This window comes from Bactrocera oleae, chromosome 2 (genome assembly GCF_042242935.1).
Source record: "Bactrocera oleae isolate idBacOlea1 chromosome 2, idBacOlea1, whole genome shotgun sequence".
NCBI classification, from domain to species: domain Eukaryota; kingdom Metazoa; phylum Arthropoda; class Insecta; order Diptera; family Tephritidae; genus Bactrocera; species Bactrocera oleae.
The window spans coordinates 15,445,996-15,461,233 of record NC_091536.1 but is presented as its reverse complement, the minus strand read 5'-3'; the positions used below and the strand labels follow the sequence as shown (position 1 = coordinate 15,461,233).

Below are 15,238 nucleotides of genomic sequence, written 5' to 3'. Positions count from 1 at the left end.
CTATACCTAATATATATATATATGATCAGCGTGACGAGCTGCGTTGATTTAGCCATGTCCGTCTGTCTGTATTTACGCAAAATAGTCCCTCATTTTTTGAGACATCGCTCTGAAATCTTGCACCCATCCTTTTCTTCCCAAGAAGCCGCTCATTTGTCGGCACCGCCGATATCGGGCTACTATAGTAAGTAGCTGCTATACAAACTGAACGATCAAAATCAAGTACTTATATGAAATTTTTATTTTTTGACGAGATATCTTCACAAAATTTAGCAGGGATTATTGTCTAAGGCAACGAAGAAACTTTTTGAGTGGCACGCGGTCAACGGCCATCAAAGTGTGCTTTTTACAGATAAAACAAATTTTCACTGCGAAAGAAGTTTTTAAAAAGCAAAACAACAAAATCCACGCTAAAACTTGCAAATAAGTAAAAAAGGCAAAAAATGTTATGCCAAGAGTTCAACGTGGTCACCATCCATATGCTGCAATGGTTTGGTAAGGAGTCTCCTGTAAAGACGTTACATCTCTTCACTTCTGTGAAAAGGTGGTTTAAACTGAAGTAAAAGTTTACCAGCAAGATGTTTTAGAAGGTAAGCAGTTAAGAAATACTCTCTTTGATGGGCAACATTGAATTTTTCAGCAAGATTCTGCTCCAGCACACAAGGCAAAAACCAACCAGCAGTGGCTTATAAGCAATATTTTTGGTTTATTAGCTGCAGATGTTTAGCGGTCTGGAAGCGAAGATTGGAATCGATTGGACTACAGTTTGTAGTTAGAGAACATGGCCTGTGGAATACCTTACAGAATTTAGGAGAGTCTCAAAACATCTTTCTTTCAAGCATCGTCGTCAATACCACTAGAAACTGTGCGTGCTGTTATCGATTAATGACCGAATCGTAGAAGGCTTGTGTGAAACATTCAATTAAAATTTGCTCTATTAAATAAAATAAACCTTATTAAAAAATGTATAATAATTTCAATTTTATAACGACCTGATCTTGTAACAGAACTAATGGCAAGATTAAGTATACGAGTATGGTCTCGGAATAAAATTTTCGATGTACATATAAATCTCGGAATCTGCTGCACAATAATTCTGGAGTCCAATTAATTGTATCACATTTTGGAATAAAATTGCGCGTAGTTGGAAATCGAATCGGTAGAATATTAGCCACTTTTGGAAGACGCAACGAACTTTTGAAAGATACTACATATATTTACTACAATAATGGTCGTAGCTGCATGTAGAAGGCGACAGTGCATTAACGTTTCGATAACAATAAAATACTATAGCTGGATTGTTTGAAAAAGTTAAAAAAGTTTTAAGTAGAATTCAAAATTGGACCTTGATTACTTTTCATAGATTTAAAAGTACATACATATGTATATAAGTATATGCACATAAAGCAGCTAGCTGTCAGCTGAAAAGCAATCAACAACTTTGACACAACTTTTACTATAGAACTTTGCGAGTGCATAAATACTCACATAAACATATGTATGATAAAAAACAAACAAACAAAACAATAAAAAAAACCAAAGCTTTCTGTACTCGTGCTTTGAAAGTGAAAAGCGAAGAATTGCAAAACTTTCACTTACGACAAGCTGACTTTGAAAATTTCTTATTGCCATTCAAACTTATTTCATGAAAGTCGTGTCGAAGTCATGAATGACGGATGATCTATTATAGACTACCTCTATTTGCATATGGGTATGTGGAGTGCGAGCACTACTTGTATAAGTATATTAACTGCAGAACGTTACGCGTAAGGCTTAATAAACACATGAGATTTCGTCGCTCTTCATTGCAATGGTTAAGCAGGGTTTCTCTGGGCTTTGCTGCAATAATGAGACTGATGATGCACTAAGTATTTTGGTAGATTAATTAATCGATATGATTCAGGAAGAAATATGGCAGTGTGTTAAATCTTAAATAATCCTTATTTTTAGGAAAAAAGTTCGAAGAAGCTCAGTAGAACAGCTAAACTACAGCAAAGTTTTTATGGACACCGCGTAGACATGCTTCTTGATATAATTTATTGCTGAGTTTGGGTCTACCACATATAATTAATAATTTAAAAAATATTATAATTTGTTTTAGAATTAACATTTTTTCGAGTTCATTCAAATCAAAAAGTAATATTTTCAATTTTTAATCCCAAACATATGAAGTCCTCTTCCCCAAGTGAAGTGATCTGCTAGCTACTTAATATTTTAGTTTTAATTGCATTTCAATTCATCAAGCTTTATTGCAATATTATCTTCGAAAAATATTTTCACCGTCTTATCGGACGACCGTCTTGCTTGCAGATGAATGATTAAAGTATGCGCGCGCCCATAAAATACCGTCATGACGTTGAAATAACAATGAAAATTCCAAGCAACAACAAAACCAATTTGCGAAACAATCAAAGGTGCAACGCAACTCAAAAGCAACCACAAACACGCAAGGACAATGAACGTAAGTAAGAACGCCGCCCACAAAGGTCACGTGCTACAGAAAGCGAACAAATGCCAAACCATAGATATATACACAGAGGGAGAGAAAACAATTTAACACGCACCTGTTGCAGTTGTTATTGTTTGACTTGAAATAGTTCTATGTATTTATGTAAATGTATAGGAGTGCATTGGCGAAAAGCAACAGGTCCTTTAATGAGAGTAATAAAACAGAAAAATAAATATGTCACATGTCTCATAGGAAGAGCGCCACAAAATTATTGTTACAAAAAAAATAAAGTTATATTAATGGAAACCAACTTTCTCCATTTTATCTATGCATATATTCCTACATACATATATACATATGTACATATGTAAACATATTTATACATATACCATATGTAATCACATGTCCAAGTTATAAGAACACCAATGGAGTTCATAAATTATTTGGAACACAACCATTAAATTAATGTACAGCGCAATGCCGTTAAATGTAAGTTGTACCGTTACGTAGTCTTACATACATACATACATTTACATATGTACATATATAATATTTAGTACACGCAAATTTATTGGCATAATTTATAAAATTAACGGCAACCAAAAGTGATGTTGCATGCCACCGCTTTAATGGCAATAATATGCTGATATGTGAATATCAGTCTCATAAGCGACACAAATCGTTTAATGGAAACGCGAGTGCCATTTGCACCCAATTACGTATGTACATATGTACGTATATGCAACTGTAGACATAAACACACTCTCTTCAAAATCTCTTATCGTCCTGACAGGTGCTGGCATACTCTCATTTACTTCTCGCAAACACTTTACTCCTGCTGCCACATTATCGTAGCTTTATGGTCCGCAACCACCCGTCTGCGCTCTTGCGCTTCAGTGATTGACTGCTGCCTTAAAAAGTGTTATCGATCAAACAACAAAAGTCACTTTTGTGATATTTTCGGCCAATTTATTGGGCTGTCAATGGGGATTCAATGTTTTTATGCACAAATTTTCATCGCAGTCGCGTATTGAGTTTCAGCAAAAGTGGTCAGATAGCAAGTTAAAAGTAAGGCGCGTTCTCAATTTTTTAGTTGCAGGCTCTAAGGCGCTCAGTGGTGATGAAATTTTAAAAAGTTAAGGATCTGTAAATTTATATTCGAAAAAATGGATGATCGCACGATTGACTCGATTTTCGCGGGCTCTCTGGAGTCCCTGCCGCCAGTTAGTTCAAAAATTGTGCGCATTTTCACCAGTTCCACTTTCACAGGTGTGTGTGTTTTTTTTTTTAATTTCGGAGCGATTGATTGCATAAGTTTGTGGAATTTGCTTGTTGACCTTGAAATTTTAACTATGTTTAGATACCACAATGGAGCGCAATACGCTGATGGCGAAGTGTTATCCACGCATTAAGGATTATTGTCGCGAAAAACATGGACTGGAGTTTCAGGTGAGCATATCGTAGGCACTTTCCTAATACTATACATATATATAAGTATGTAAAAATAACTAAAAGCGAATGTGTACTAATAAAACTTAAAAAAAATATATGTTTTAAATTAAAGCTCAATTCCGTACTTGTTTAAATTCTTTTGAAGTAAAAGTACTTTGCAATGATATTGTATTTCGTAACAAAATACCATCACGTTCGCAATATGAAAAAGGTGACCAAAGTGAAGATTCAACTAGACTTTTAGAATTTATTTATATTTATTATACCCGAAACTTAATATATCCTAAGATTGGCACGAAGCCTGTAACTCCCCGAAAGCAACGTTGGAGACCCTATAAAGTATATATGGTATGGTATAAATAATATATATATATATGTATGACGACCTGAGTTTATTAATTAGCCATGTTCGCCTGTCTGTATATACGCGAACTAGTCCCTCAGTTTTTGAGACATCGATCTGAAATCTGTTCTTTTCGCCCTATCTGCTATAGTTACCGTACAAAATGATCAATAAAAATTAAGTTCTTTGGCAATAGCCCAAGGCAGCCTCTGAACATATTGTTTAGATGGAACTAATATAGCATATAGCTGTCATACAAACTGACCGATTAGTATCATGGTAAAAATCTTTTTATACCCTTTTATGTTGTAATAAATGTAACTGCGAATTATAATTTCAATGCAGCCGAAGTTAAAGTTTTTTCTTGTTTCTTGTTACATTTATAATTCCTCTGCAGGTAGTCGATATGCGTTGGGGTGTTCGTGACGAAGCCACCGATGATCACATGACGACAGAATTATGTATGCGCGAAATACAAAATTGCCAACGGCTTTCGATGGGCCCGAATTTCATTGTGTTTTTGGGTCAGAAATATGGTTACCGTCCTATACCAACATATATAGTGTCGTCAGAATTGCAACTTATCTGCGAGGAACTGACATCAATGGGTGTGGATCGTGCCTTGCTCGATTTGTGGTACAAAAAGGATAGTAATGCCGTGCCACCTATGTCAGTACTACAGCCCATCTCATCGATTTTGATTAACTTTAATAACAAGGTAAATATCCAATATTGTTGGATTATGGTATATTAGGTCGTTTGGAATTGCCAAGCAATAAAATCCAAAAATTGCAAATCTATTATAATATCCTTGGAAAGCTATATGTTTAAATTTATTCCATTTTTTGTACAGCGTGTTCCCAAGTTACAAGCCGAGGATCAAGCCGTTTGGTGGGATACACTTAATAAAATGCAAAAACTATTACGAAAGGCTGCTGCTTCTTTGGGTGCCAGCGAAAAGATGGATAAGGAATGTGTGCATAATTATTTTATGTCTGGTAAGATGGCTCTCTGATGGCAGAATAATACTAGAACAGTTTGAAAAGTCAGTTGTTTCAAAGCTTTTTGTTTGAAGCTCCAAAATCTCATTTCAATCATTATCTCTTTCATCGACCTATGAAAGCCTTGCAGTACCATAACATTTCCATATTCGTTGTACATTATTGGCCAAGTTGTATAATTCTCTTGATTCTCGGATAGTATGTATGGTAGATGCCGTTTTATGTTTTCACATTCATTTGTATTGACTTATCCGCTTCGGGAGAAATTCATTCATTCAAACACTTCTTTGAAGCCAGCATTATGGCATGGAGGCAATATTTAGGCTTTTTGATTTTATTAACTGTTCAACCCAAACAAAAAAACGAAGCATATGGAGAGCAGTGTTGTATTTCGGTATTAAACTTGATTATTTAGCAAAATTGTCTTTGTAATTGCAGAAAAATAATTTGAACAGTCAATATACTCGTACATATGTTTGACAACATAAGCATAAGCATTGCTAAAACGATCTCTCTACTATTTATTTAGTTACTGAGCGCGAGGTCATTAATGGCATATTGGACGTGAAGAATACAAAAAATCATTGCTTGGCTTATGTGCGCTACATCAATAATATAAATTTGCAAAATCTCAAGAAGGCATCACTCTTTGTGGATATTATAAATCGCAGTTTGGACACAGAATCGGCTAAATTGCTGGGCGATTTGCGTGATGTGCGCTTACCGAACAAGATTGAGTCGAGCAATATGCAAAAGTAGGTCTCATGTAGTGAAGGCCTAAATTTTCTTCAACTAATTTATGGGAATTTTTTTTCATTTTCCACAAATAAGGTACACAGTCGAGTGGATCGGTCGCGAGGGTTTGGACATCGAAACGCACGAGGAATATCTCAATCATTTTATCTCGCATTTCTACAAGAATATTGTGAAATTGGTGGATCGCGCCATGCGCAAAGAAGACTCCAGTGCACAGGGGCAGATAGTGACTGAAATCCTACAGCATTTGCACGCTTGTAATAATTCGGTAAAGGTATTTTATGGGCGTGAAGATAATTTAGAACATATCAAGCGCTATATGCTGGGGGATTCAGATAAACCACTTGTCCTTTATGGCGAAGGAGGTTGTGGTAAGACATCGATGCTTGCAAAAAGCGCTTCGCTAGTGGCTAGCGAATGGTTTGCCAGTAAGCGACCAATTAATGTTATACGCTTCCTTGGTACCACGCCCGATTCAAGTGCGCTAACACCGACGCTAATTTCGATTTGTCAACAGGTGAGTGGGGTTTTAACTAAGCGTAAATATCAATTTCGTATTATCTATTGAACTAAAATTTAATACGCGGGCAGTTTGTTAAGTCGAAAAATGGAATAGAAAAGCATTTAATTTCATTGGCAAAAAGACCGTTGCCACTACAATGAGATCTATGCAAGTATTCGTAACGGACTTCATATCCCGCCAAGGACTATCACCACAGAAGTATTCCTCGAAACTATTTGGATAATGTTTTACGCTGCTACAAGAACAATATTATTGGCTAAGAGTTGGCGATTCATTGTTCATTCTGAACGCTCCTGCATTGATTAAGTCGGAATGGTTAATGGTTAAAGACCGGTCATAAATTTTTTTTCGTTGAAAAATGTCCAGTAACTTTGGACTCAATATAGATTCGTTATAAATCATTAGAGACACAATGATTACTTAATATGCACAGTTCATCTATAACGGTTTATTTGTGTGTAGATTGGATTGGGAGAAATATATAGCGCTAGAAGAGCTGATCCTCATGCGATGAACAAATACACGTTCCCATAACAGTCGGGTCTACGTAACCCGGATTTTTTCCGGCCAAGTCGACAACAACAACACTTAATATTTGCATTCTAACTACTACATGTGGAAAACCGTGAACAACATTCAATAAGGCACCGCTAGTTGTGTTCCAGACAGATTAACCGAACAACTTTGGGCTCCACAGCCCTGAATGTTTTCGATGTCATATCAACTGTTGCGAGCAGCAGGATGAGGAATTTTATATGCTGGAAATAATAACCGACTTCAGTTGGTGAGCCTCGATTGCGAAATTGTCAAAGATTTATTAAACTGCCTTCGTAGCCAAATATCAGTTGTGTTTGAAACAAAATTTCATATTTGTTGTTGCTTTATTTCATTTTATTATTTCCATTGTAAATATACTTACTAATATGCCTCTGATGCAGATCTCCTACAACTATATGCTACCATTCGAGAATATACCCGACGATCTTGTACCTTTAACGGCACATTTTAAGCAATTACTAACTTATGCTAGCACGAACCAGCCGCTCACCTTGTATCTTGACTCCGTCGATCAGCTAACAGGTACACAAGATTCGAATAAAGTGTCGTGGATTCCGACACGTTTGCCACCACACTGTAAGGTGAGTGGGGGCTACGACAAGTCGGCTACTCTAACGGCATGTCGCTCCCGTTTAAATCGCTTTACTTAACTCAACTGCATGTGAATTTTTCTTCCTCTATTTCTCTCTTTAAAAATTATTTACTGATTTGCATGATTTTTTGATTGAATTTTATGCATATTATGTAACTTAAGAAACCACCTATGTATGTATATATGCGTATGGTATGTGTAATTTATTAATGCATGGGCATGTGCCATTGGTTCTAACTGTATAAGTTTTCCAAATTGCTTGACCTGGGCTGCTAAAGCAAAGTGAAACAAAAATACTTAATCAAAAACTGCTAAAATTTGTAAATACACAGCACTAAAGGTTTTTATGTACCTCAAACCCTCTTCCACCTTCAATGATATTTTGTAAAGCACTTTTACGTAAACAAACTCCTCCTTTATTAAAGCATGGTAAGCGCGCACCTCCCATATAAGAAAAAAATATCAACTTTACTTGTCCATTTTCATTCACTTAAACCTGATCTTACTCCCCCAAACACTTAGATCATTATTTCATGCGCCAACGAGGAGTCAAACCCAACCGTCTCGCAGGAGTATTACGTGCTACGCAAAATGATCGATATCGAGGAGAATTTCATAGAGGTTACCGCGCTGGGAGAAGATCTCGCCATGAACGTTATAAAAATGTGGATGAAGACGGCTTGTCGTGATTTGAATAATTATCAGTGGCGTCTGGTCGCGAATGCCATAAGCAAATGTTCCTTACCGATCTTCGTGAAGTTGGTCTTTGCCGAAATTTGTCGCTGGCGTAGCTATACCAAGCCGCAAGAGACGCATCTCGCCAACACCGTTATGGATTCGATTATGATGCTGTTTGAACGCATAGAAAAACAGCATGGTCGCATTTTAGTTTTTCATGCATTGGCTTATATTACCGCCGCTAAGTCAGGTTTGTCCGAGAGCGAATTGGAAGATCTCATTTCGTTGGATGATAAAGTGTTGGATGATGTGTATCAGTATCATATGCCGCCAGTACGTCGTATACCGCCACTTTTGTGGACACGCATACGTAATGATTTGCCGAATTATTTGAGCGAACGCGAAGCGGACGGTGTGAATGTGATGAACTGGTATCATAGGCAATTCAGGGATACCGCTAAGGAGCGCTACTTTAAGAATATGAATATGGCGATGTATTTTCATTCGATGATTGCTGATTATTATTTGGGTATTTGGGGTGGTGGTGTGCCGAAGCCCTTCAGATATACAGAGATACAAAGACATCGTTTCGGTTTGACGGAGAAAGAGGGTTCGGCGGACAGGAAAGTGCCCATACAACCATTGGTTTTTACCAGCAAGGATGGTAGTTCGAAACGGTACAATTTGAGAAAGGTAAGGAAAAAAGGCGAAGCTTGTATTATTAGGAAGATAGAGTTTGTGAAAGTGTGGTGAGCCATCTATCAAGACGTCCTTCTTTGTTCCGTAATACCTGAAAATCATTGCACAAAACTGTTGTGATACCTGCAGTCTACTATTATATTCCATGTGCATTCAACGTAAGTTCTGCAATGAGTTCTGGCATAACATTGTAAGCGTTGGTTTGTGCCAATAACCACAACTACATAGAGCTTAGGTAACCCAAGTTTTAATATAACCAACCTTTTAGATATTTGAATTTGATATTGGATGATCTTTACCAAATCTTAAAGACATTCATATTTAGGCTGATTTCAAATCATCATCAAATTATCAAAGTCAAACTGATTGTTGTAGTGTTAACTTATTATTGTAGAGAGGATTTACTCTCAAGGACCAGAAAGTTCAGGGAATAGAGTTTTCTGTTCAATTAAAGACCCAACCGCCCAATATGTCATATGACATATTAACTCTACACTACTTTATTTACAAACATCCGTATTTTCAGTTCGGCGAGTTACCTTTCCATTTCGTACGCTCACGTCGTTTTAAGGATCTCTTCGAACATGTGCTCTTCAATTACGACTGGCTACATGCCAAACTTTCAAGTTGCCCTCTACAAGCTGTATTGGCTGATTTTGAAGACGCCTCAGCGAATACGGATAATAAAGAAGCAAAACGTGAGCTGATGCTAGTGGCCGATGCTCTGCGGCTTGGTGGCGCTATACTCGCAGTCTATCCGAATATGTTGGCTCCGCAGTTGATTGGACGTTTGCTACCCGAAATCGGTGGAAACAATAATATAAAAATGCTGTTGCGTGCCTGCGATCGCTCGGGACCGAAAGACTGCTCACTCATACCGGTAAATCACTGTCTGCACACGCCAGGTGGTCCACTGAAAGTTAGTACTTGCTATGGTCTTACACTTTTTTTTCAACTGACTTAGCCTTTATTTACTTACAGTACTCGCTGGAGGGTCATCAGTTTGCCGTTTTCGCTTTTTGTCTTACCAGCGATCTTCGTTATATGGTTTCCATCTCTACACATTTCATAACTTTCGATCTCTCAACATCTGATCTCACACGTGATGTGAATCCCGGTATTGAAGGTATCATGCAACAACTAGTATTGAGCCCGGACAATAAATGGGCTGCGGCGTACTCCAATAATAATCAGACCGTCTTGTTGAATTTGCTGTCGAGCGAGTTTGTTGTGATCGATAGTCCATTTGAGGCAGATGATGGACCAGTTAGTGGTCTGTATTTGTTAAATCAGAGGTATTGATTCTGCTAGAGATCTTTATGCTTTTACAGTTTTTTAATTACCGAATAAGCCATTTCTCTTCCTACTCATTGCAGCCTCTACTTAACTTGCAAGTTGCGTTGGGCTCAGTTTGACATGCGTGGCAATTTGGTTGGTGTATACGATATTCAAGGCGATGTTGCCAATTGGGAAATTTTGAGTAAGACTACTGGTCCTCGTAATTGGTTCGCATATTTCTTTTTACGTACTTTCGTATCTTCCTCATAGGCATGGAGTTTTTACGTCCAACCGACTACAATGTAATTTTCTGGTCCGGTTCAATTAATGAGACACGTCTTCGCTTAGATTCCTGTCGCAACGAAGTCTTCTCTGAACCTTTGCTGCTTTTCAGCGCTCTGGTGTTGAATAAATCCGGCAAAAAGATTTATGCATGCGCCAATGAAGAGAATTATCAAGTGCGTAAAAAATTTTACAGACAAATGTACTTCAAGCTCACTCTTGTTGAGCTGTTTCACTTGACTGACTTGCTGTAGACTTGAAATTTAAAAATCCAACTTTTTATACTCCTCCCAACAGGTTAGTGTCTTTAGTTTCGAAGAATGTGACGCCACGAACTACATTGGCTGGATACTGGAGGAGCAGTTGCCACGTTTTGCGAATGACGAAAAGGAAATGTTGTTGCAGCTGCGTTTGGATCAAGATGACCGCATGTTACTCGGTACTGCTGGTAAAGGATTCGTCATTTGGGATTTTGGCAAAGATGGCGAACGTCTTAGCGAAGAGGCAATGTACTTCGCGTTACCTCATGGTGTGCGCAACATTACAACACGTATTATGCAATCCAATTCGATAATGGTCAGCTCTAAAATGGATTATGCTGTGGCGGGCGTGCGTAAGAATCTCTACGTCTGGTGTTTGCACACGCGTCAACTGGCAAAGGTGCTCGACGCGCATTTTGGACGCATCATTCAACTAGAAGCGCTTACTATCGGCAATTGGAACAATTTGGTGACGTCATCCATAGATCGTTCGGTCAAAGTTTGGAATATAAATAATATTTTCGAGAAGGTGCATGTAATTGATCGACACGAACTACAGATCGATAATATCAGGTGACTTGGAATTCAGAAATTATCTATGTTTATGGTTTAATGTTTTTTGCAGTCTATCTGAAGTGGATTTGGGCGTGACGGTTACGCGCAGCTGCGTTGGGGTTTGGGATACACGTTCGGGACGTCTGCTAGCCAAACTGGCCGATAGTCCTTTGGGTGCTATTGTTACACACGCCGAAATTACACCCGACGGCCGTTATATTATTTCTTCAGAGACTGGCAAATTTCTTATATGGAATCGCATCTCCGAACAGGTGATCTATCGTGACGATCAACCGGGTATTCAACAGATAACGCTTATGGATTACGGTTATAAAGTATTAACGGTATCATGTCCGAATATCAATAACAAAGCAGCTGCGGCGGCGGCTGAGGCGGCTGCTGCAGCTGGTGAGGAAACTAATCGCCTAACGGCAATAACTACAGTGCGTTCAGTGCCAGGTAAGCGTTGTGCCGCAATGTGTATTGAATATGTTTGAAAGCTTAACTCTAATTTATTATACAGAGGGTAATATACTCTTCCGCTTTGAGTATCCCATACGCATGGTGCCCGGCTTGCCATTTAGGCAATCGGTCATCTCAGCTGATACGGCTTATTTCATCGTTTGTACTGTGGATAAGGCGAACAAGGATTGTTTAGCGGTCTATAGTGCTACTAACGGAACATTTGTTTCGAAAATTCTGCTAAAAGGTTGTGGAATTAAGGTGAGTTTGAGTAAAAATATTTGGCGAACAACAAAGAAGTGAGTGAAGTATGTGATTGATATTCGGTGTTTTTGAGGGACAGATGTTAGAATGCCTTCACGATCGCGTTCTTTAAGAGAGATCGAACGCAGTGAATATATAATTTTGAGGCCAATCCAATGGTTCAGCCGTCTCCAAATGTCTAATATGGTTGTTGAGATATTTTGTGATTTCAAAAATATACTTGGAGGTTTAGCTTTTCCGTTTTAGACGGTCTCTTTAAAATGTCGATAATTCTAAATTTTTACTTTGACATGATTTGGACCTACGACTCCTAAAATTGTGGGTGCTACGGCGTTAGTCATAGACATTCGTACAAAAAAAAATAACTTAATTAGTATTAACTAAAACCATATATGTATGTACTTCCTCCTTTCCAGGAGGTGATTTCATTGGTGCCAATGCCACACAAGGCAAATCAAGTGGCTGTTATCAGCAGCGAAAAGGGTAGTATAATGGATATAAAAAGTAAGAAGCATGTGCGTTCCATACCCAAATGGGGTGGTTCCATAACAAAAGATGGCAAAAGTGGACTGTACGCGCCTACTAGGTAGGAAGTAATAGATCAAACATCAAACATAAATGTAGACAATAATTTTTACCTTTCGTCATTTTAGAGGTGGCCTTGAGATGCTTGAACTACGTAAGGGCACCACAGTCAAAACATTCATACCAAAAGTGGCCGAGGGTGTGTTCTCTGTAATTTGTTTGTTCACCGAGAACGATGAATATGTTTGCTATTATCACAGTGGCCGCAAAACTATACGCGTCTTTCGTTCCTCGGACACCGAAATGATCGCCAACTATCGTTTACAGGCCGAGTTGACAGCGATTAAAAGCAGCAAGGATGGTCGTTGCATTGTCTTGGGCACTGTGGATGGCTGCATGTCCGTGCTGGCCATTGTCGATCCACAAAAGGAGGAAATGTTCGAGTATTTAAATCAATTGCCGTCGCGCGATGAAAACTGGAAGGCCAAATTAGCTAAGCAAAAGGCGCGCGTCGGCTTCAAGGCAGCCATACGTGTGGCGACGATTTCATCGCGTTTCGATAAAAGTAATAAAAATGTTCAAGGCGCCGATAATGAAGCGGCTGAATTGGATGAAGAGGGTAATCCCGTGGTGATTGCTGCTGGGGAGTAGTGTGTAGTTATTGAAGGTGTGAAGAGTTTTCCCTTGCGTCGTAGTATTACTAGAAAGCATACTAATTTACATAAACTTATTTACATATACATATATATTATATTACATAGCGTTAGCTGCTTTAAACGCTTTTTAGGCAATATGAAAAGAACGTACAAAGTGGTTTTGTTAAAGCTGAAGTGATATTATTTATCGAAAAAACGAAGTTGGAAAAATATATACAAATATAATTCAATAAAAAAGCTTACTAATTGCAAAAAATGGTACATACAATATAATTATTATTTACTATTGGGAAAATGATTTTGTAGTTCTAGCCGATAGTTAAACAAGAAAAAACGTTAACTTCGGTTGCACCGAAGCTATAATACCCTTCACAAATACAAAAGATTCCTTACAAGAACTTGCTTTTGATATATCAGTTTATATGGCGGTTATATGCTATAGTGGTTCGATTTCAACAATTTTCACGGAGACTACACCATTGTCTTAGACAATAACCCATGCCATATTTCGTTAAAATATCTTATAAAATGAAAAAGTTTTCCATACAAGCATTTGATTACGATCGTTCAGTTTGTATGGCAGCTATATGCTATAGTGGTCTGATATCGGCGGTTCCGATAAATAAGCAATCTGCTTGGGAAGAAACGGGCGCAAAATTTCCGAAAGACCGATGTCTCTAAAACTGAGTGACTAGTTCGCGTAGACATGGCTAAATCGACTCAGCTCGTCATGCATTGACATCTAATTTCCATTGCTCTAAATTTTGTAATAGTATTAAGAGTGGATAAATCGACCGCATCAACCTTTGTTTTTATCGACTAAGCAAATTTGTTAACAATACACATATGTATTAGGGTGGAGCGAAAAAAAAAATATTTTTTTTGCTAAGCCTGGGAGTAGCCTGTAGATTATAAAAAAATAAAATTTTGGAACAAAAAAAATTTTTTTTTAACACCTAGAGGCGGCGCTTCACTTTTAAAGTAAATTTTCGAGTTAAAATTTTTATTTCGTAAAAAAATTTTGAGAAGTGTTCTGGAAGCTGTGGAAGTCCTCTTTCTGGCCAATTAAAATTTATCAACTTAAAAAATTGTTTTGTGGTCGTTATTGTAGTTTTAAAAAAAGTCTTAAATGACCACAAGCTTTCCTTAAGCGTTAAAATAAATTTTGAGGTAAAAACCGTCAAATTCGGTATATTTTATATAAACGTGAAGACAAAAAATTTTTTTGTCCCAAAAATTTCCTTTTTTTTATAATCTATCAGGCGTCGTAGGCGGTTTGAGACTCGACCAGTGAAGTTTTCAGCGACAATTAGGTATAGAGCACATCTGTAATACTGCCAGCTGTTTCAACGCCGCAATTCATTATAGAAAAAATCAAGATAACTCCATCTAAAGAATTATCCCATGTCTATTGAGTCTTCATAACATAAACAGAAACGAATTTAAAGGGTGAACGACTATAATCACAGCCGCATTTGGGGAATATTTTGAGATGTTTCAACAATACCAACAAAAACATAGCAAGTGAGAAATTAAAAAAAAATGCATATCAAATTCATTCGAATCGAAAATTACGAACAAATCGAAGTTAAGAAAAGCCTCTTTATACCTGCAATGAGAATGCTTTTTTAAGTTATTTAAAACATGTGATCGCTTTTATTTTTCATACTTTTTGCATAGTTAAGAAATTAGAAATTAATTTTCGTTTATGTATGTATATAAAATATATGCTCTCCAACTGATTAACTTAAAATTAATGATAAATTTATTAAAATTAATTCATATAATATAATTATAAAAAAAATTTAGAAACTGAACGCAGTTTATAAAAAATTAAATAAAATGAGCAAAAGAGCAGCAGTTGTGTGGCAAAATGAAAAAAAGTTGTAAATAGCTTAATACTAT

At 37.3% G+C, this 15,238-nt stretch overlaps 1 protein-coding gene and 1 long non-coding RNA gene across 2 annotated transcripts; both read left to right on the top strand.

Moving 5' to 3' along the window:
* The first annotated feature begins 409 nt into the window (after positions 1-409).
* LOC118683766 (uncharacterized) lies at positions 410-2,745 on the top strand. The gene is made up of 3 exons (XR_011396941.1): positions 410-590; positions 641-1,876; positions 1,951-2,745. It is a non-coding gene; the product is annotated as an uncharacterized lncRNA (long non-coding RNA).
* Positions 2,746-3,464: 719 nt separating this feature from the next.
* Positions 3,465-13,584, top strand: LOC106623855 (NACHT and WD repeat domain-containing protein 2). Its single transcript, XM_036378060.2, has 17 exons — positions 3,465-3,718; positions 3,810-3,898; positions 4,642-4,962; positions 5,098-5,242; positions 5,775-6,000; positions 6,077-6,518; positions 7,463-7,663; positions 8,197-9,045; positions 9,578-9,970; positions 10,033-10,346; positions 10,428-10,531; positions 10,600-10,787; positions 10,909-11,444; positions 11,497-11,885; positions 11,950-12,149; positions 12,569-12,738; positions 12,806-13,584. Exons 1-17 carry the CDS (start codon positions 3,616-3,618, stop codon positions 13,326-13,328), a joined length of 5,193 nt encoding a protein of 1,730 aa, XP_036233953.2. The 5' UTR covers positions 3,465-3,615; the 3' UTR covers positions 13,329-13,584.
* The last annotated feature ends 1,654 nt before the right edge of the window (positions 13,585-15,238 follow it).

What these genes read in the sequence shown, in the direction of transcription:
- LOC106623855 (XM_036378060.2), top strand. Translation starts at nt 3,616, where the DNA reads ATGGATGATCGCACGATTGACTCGATTTTCGCGGGCTCTCTGGAGTCC. An exon ending in CTGTATTTGTTAAATCAGAG is followed by an intron (nt 10,347 to 10,427) that starts GTATTGATTCTG and finishes TACTCATTGCAG; the next exon opens with CCTCTACTTAACTTGCAAGT. An exon ending in TGCCAATTGGGAAATTTTGA is followed by an intron (nt 10,532 to 10,599) that starts GTAAGACTACTG and finishes TCTTCCTCATAG; the next exon opens with GCATGGAGTTTTTACGTCCA.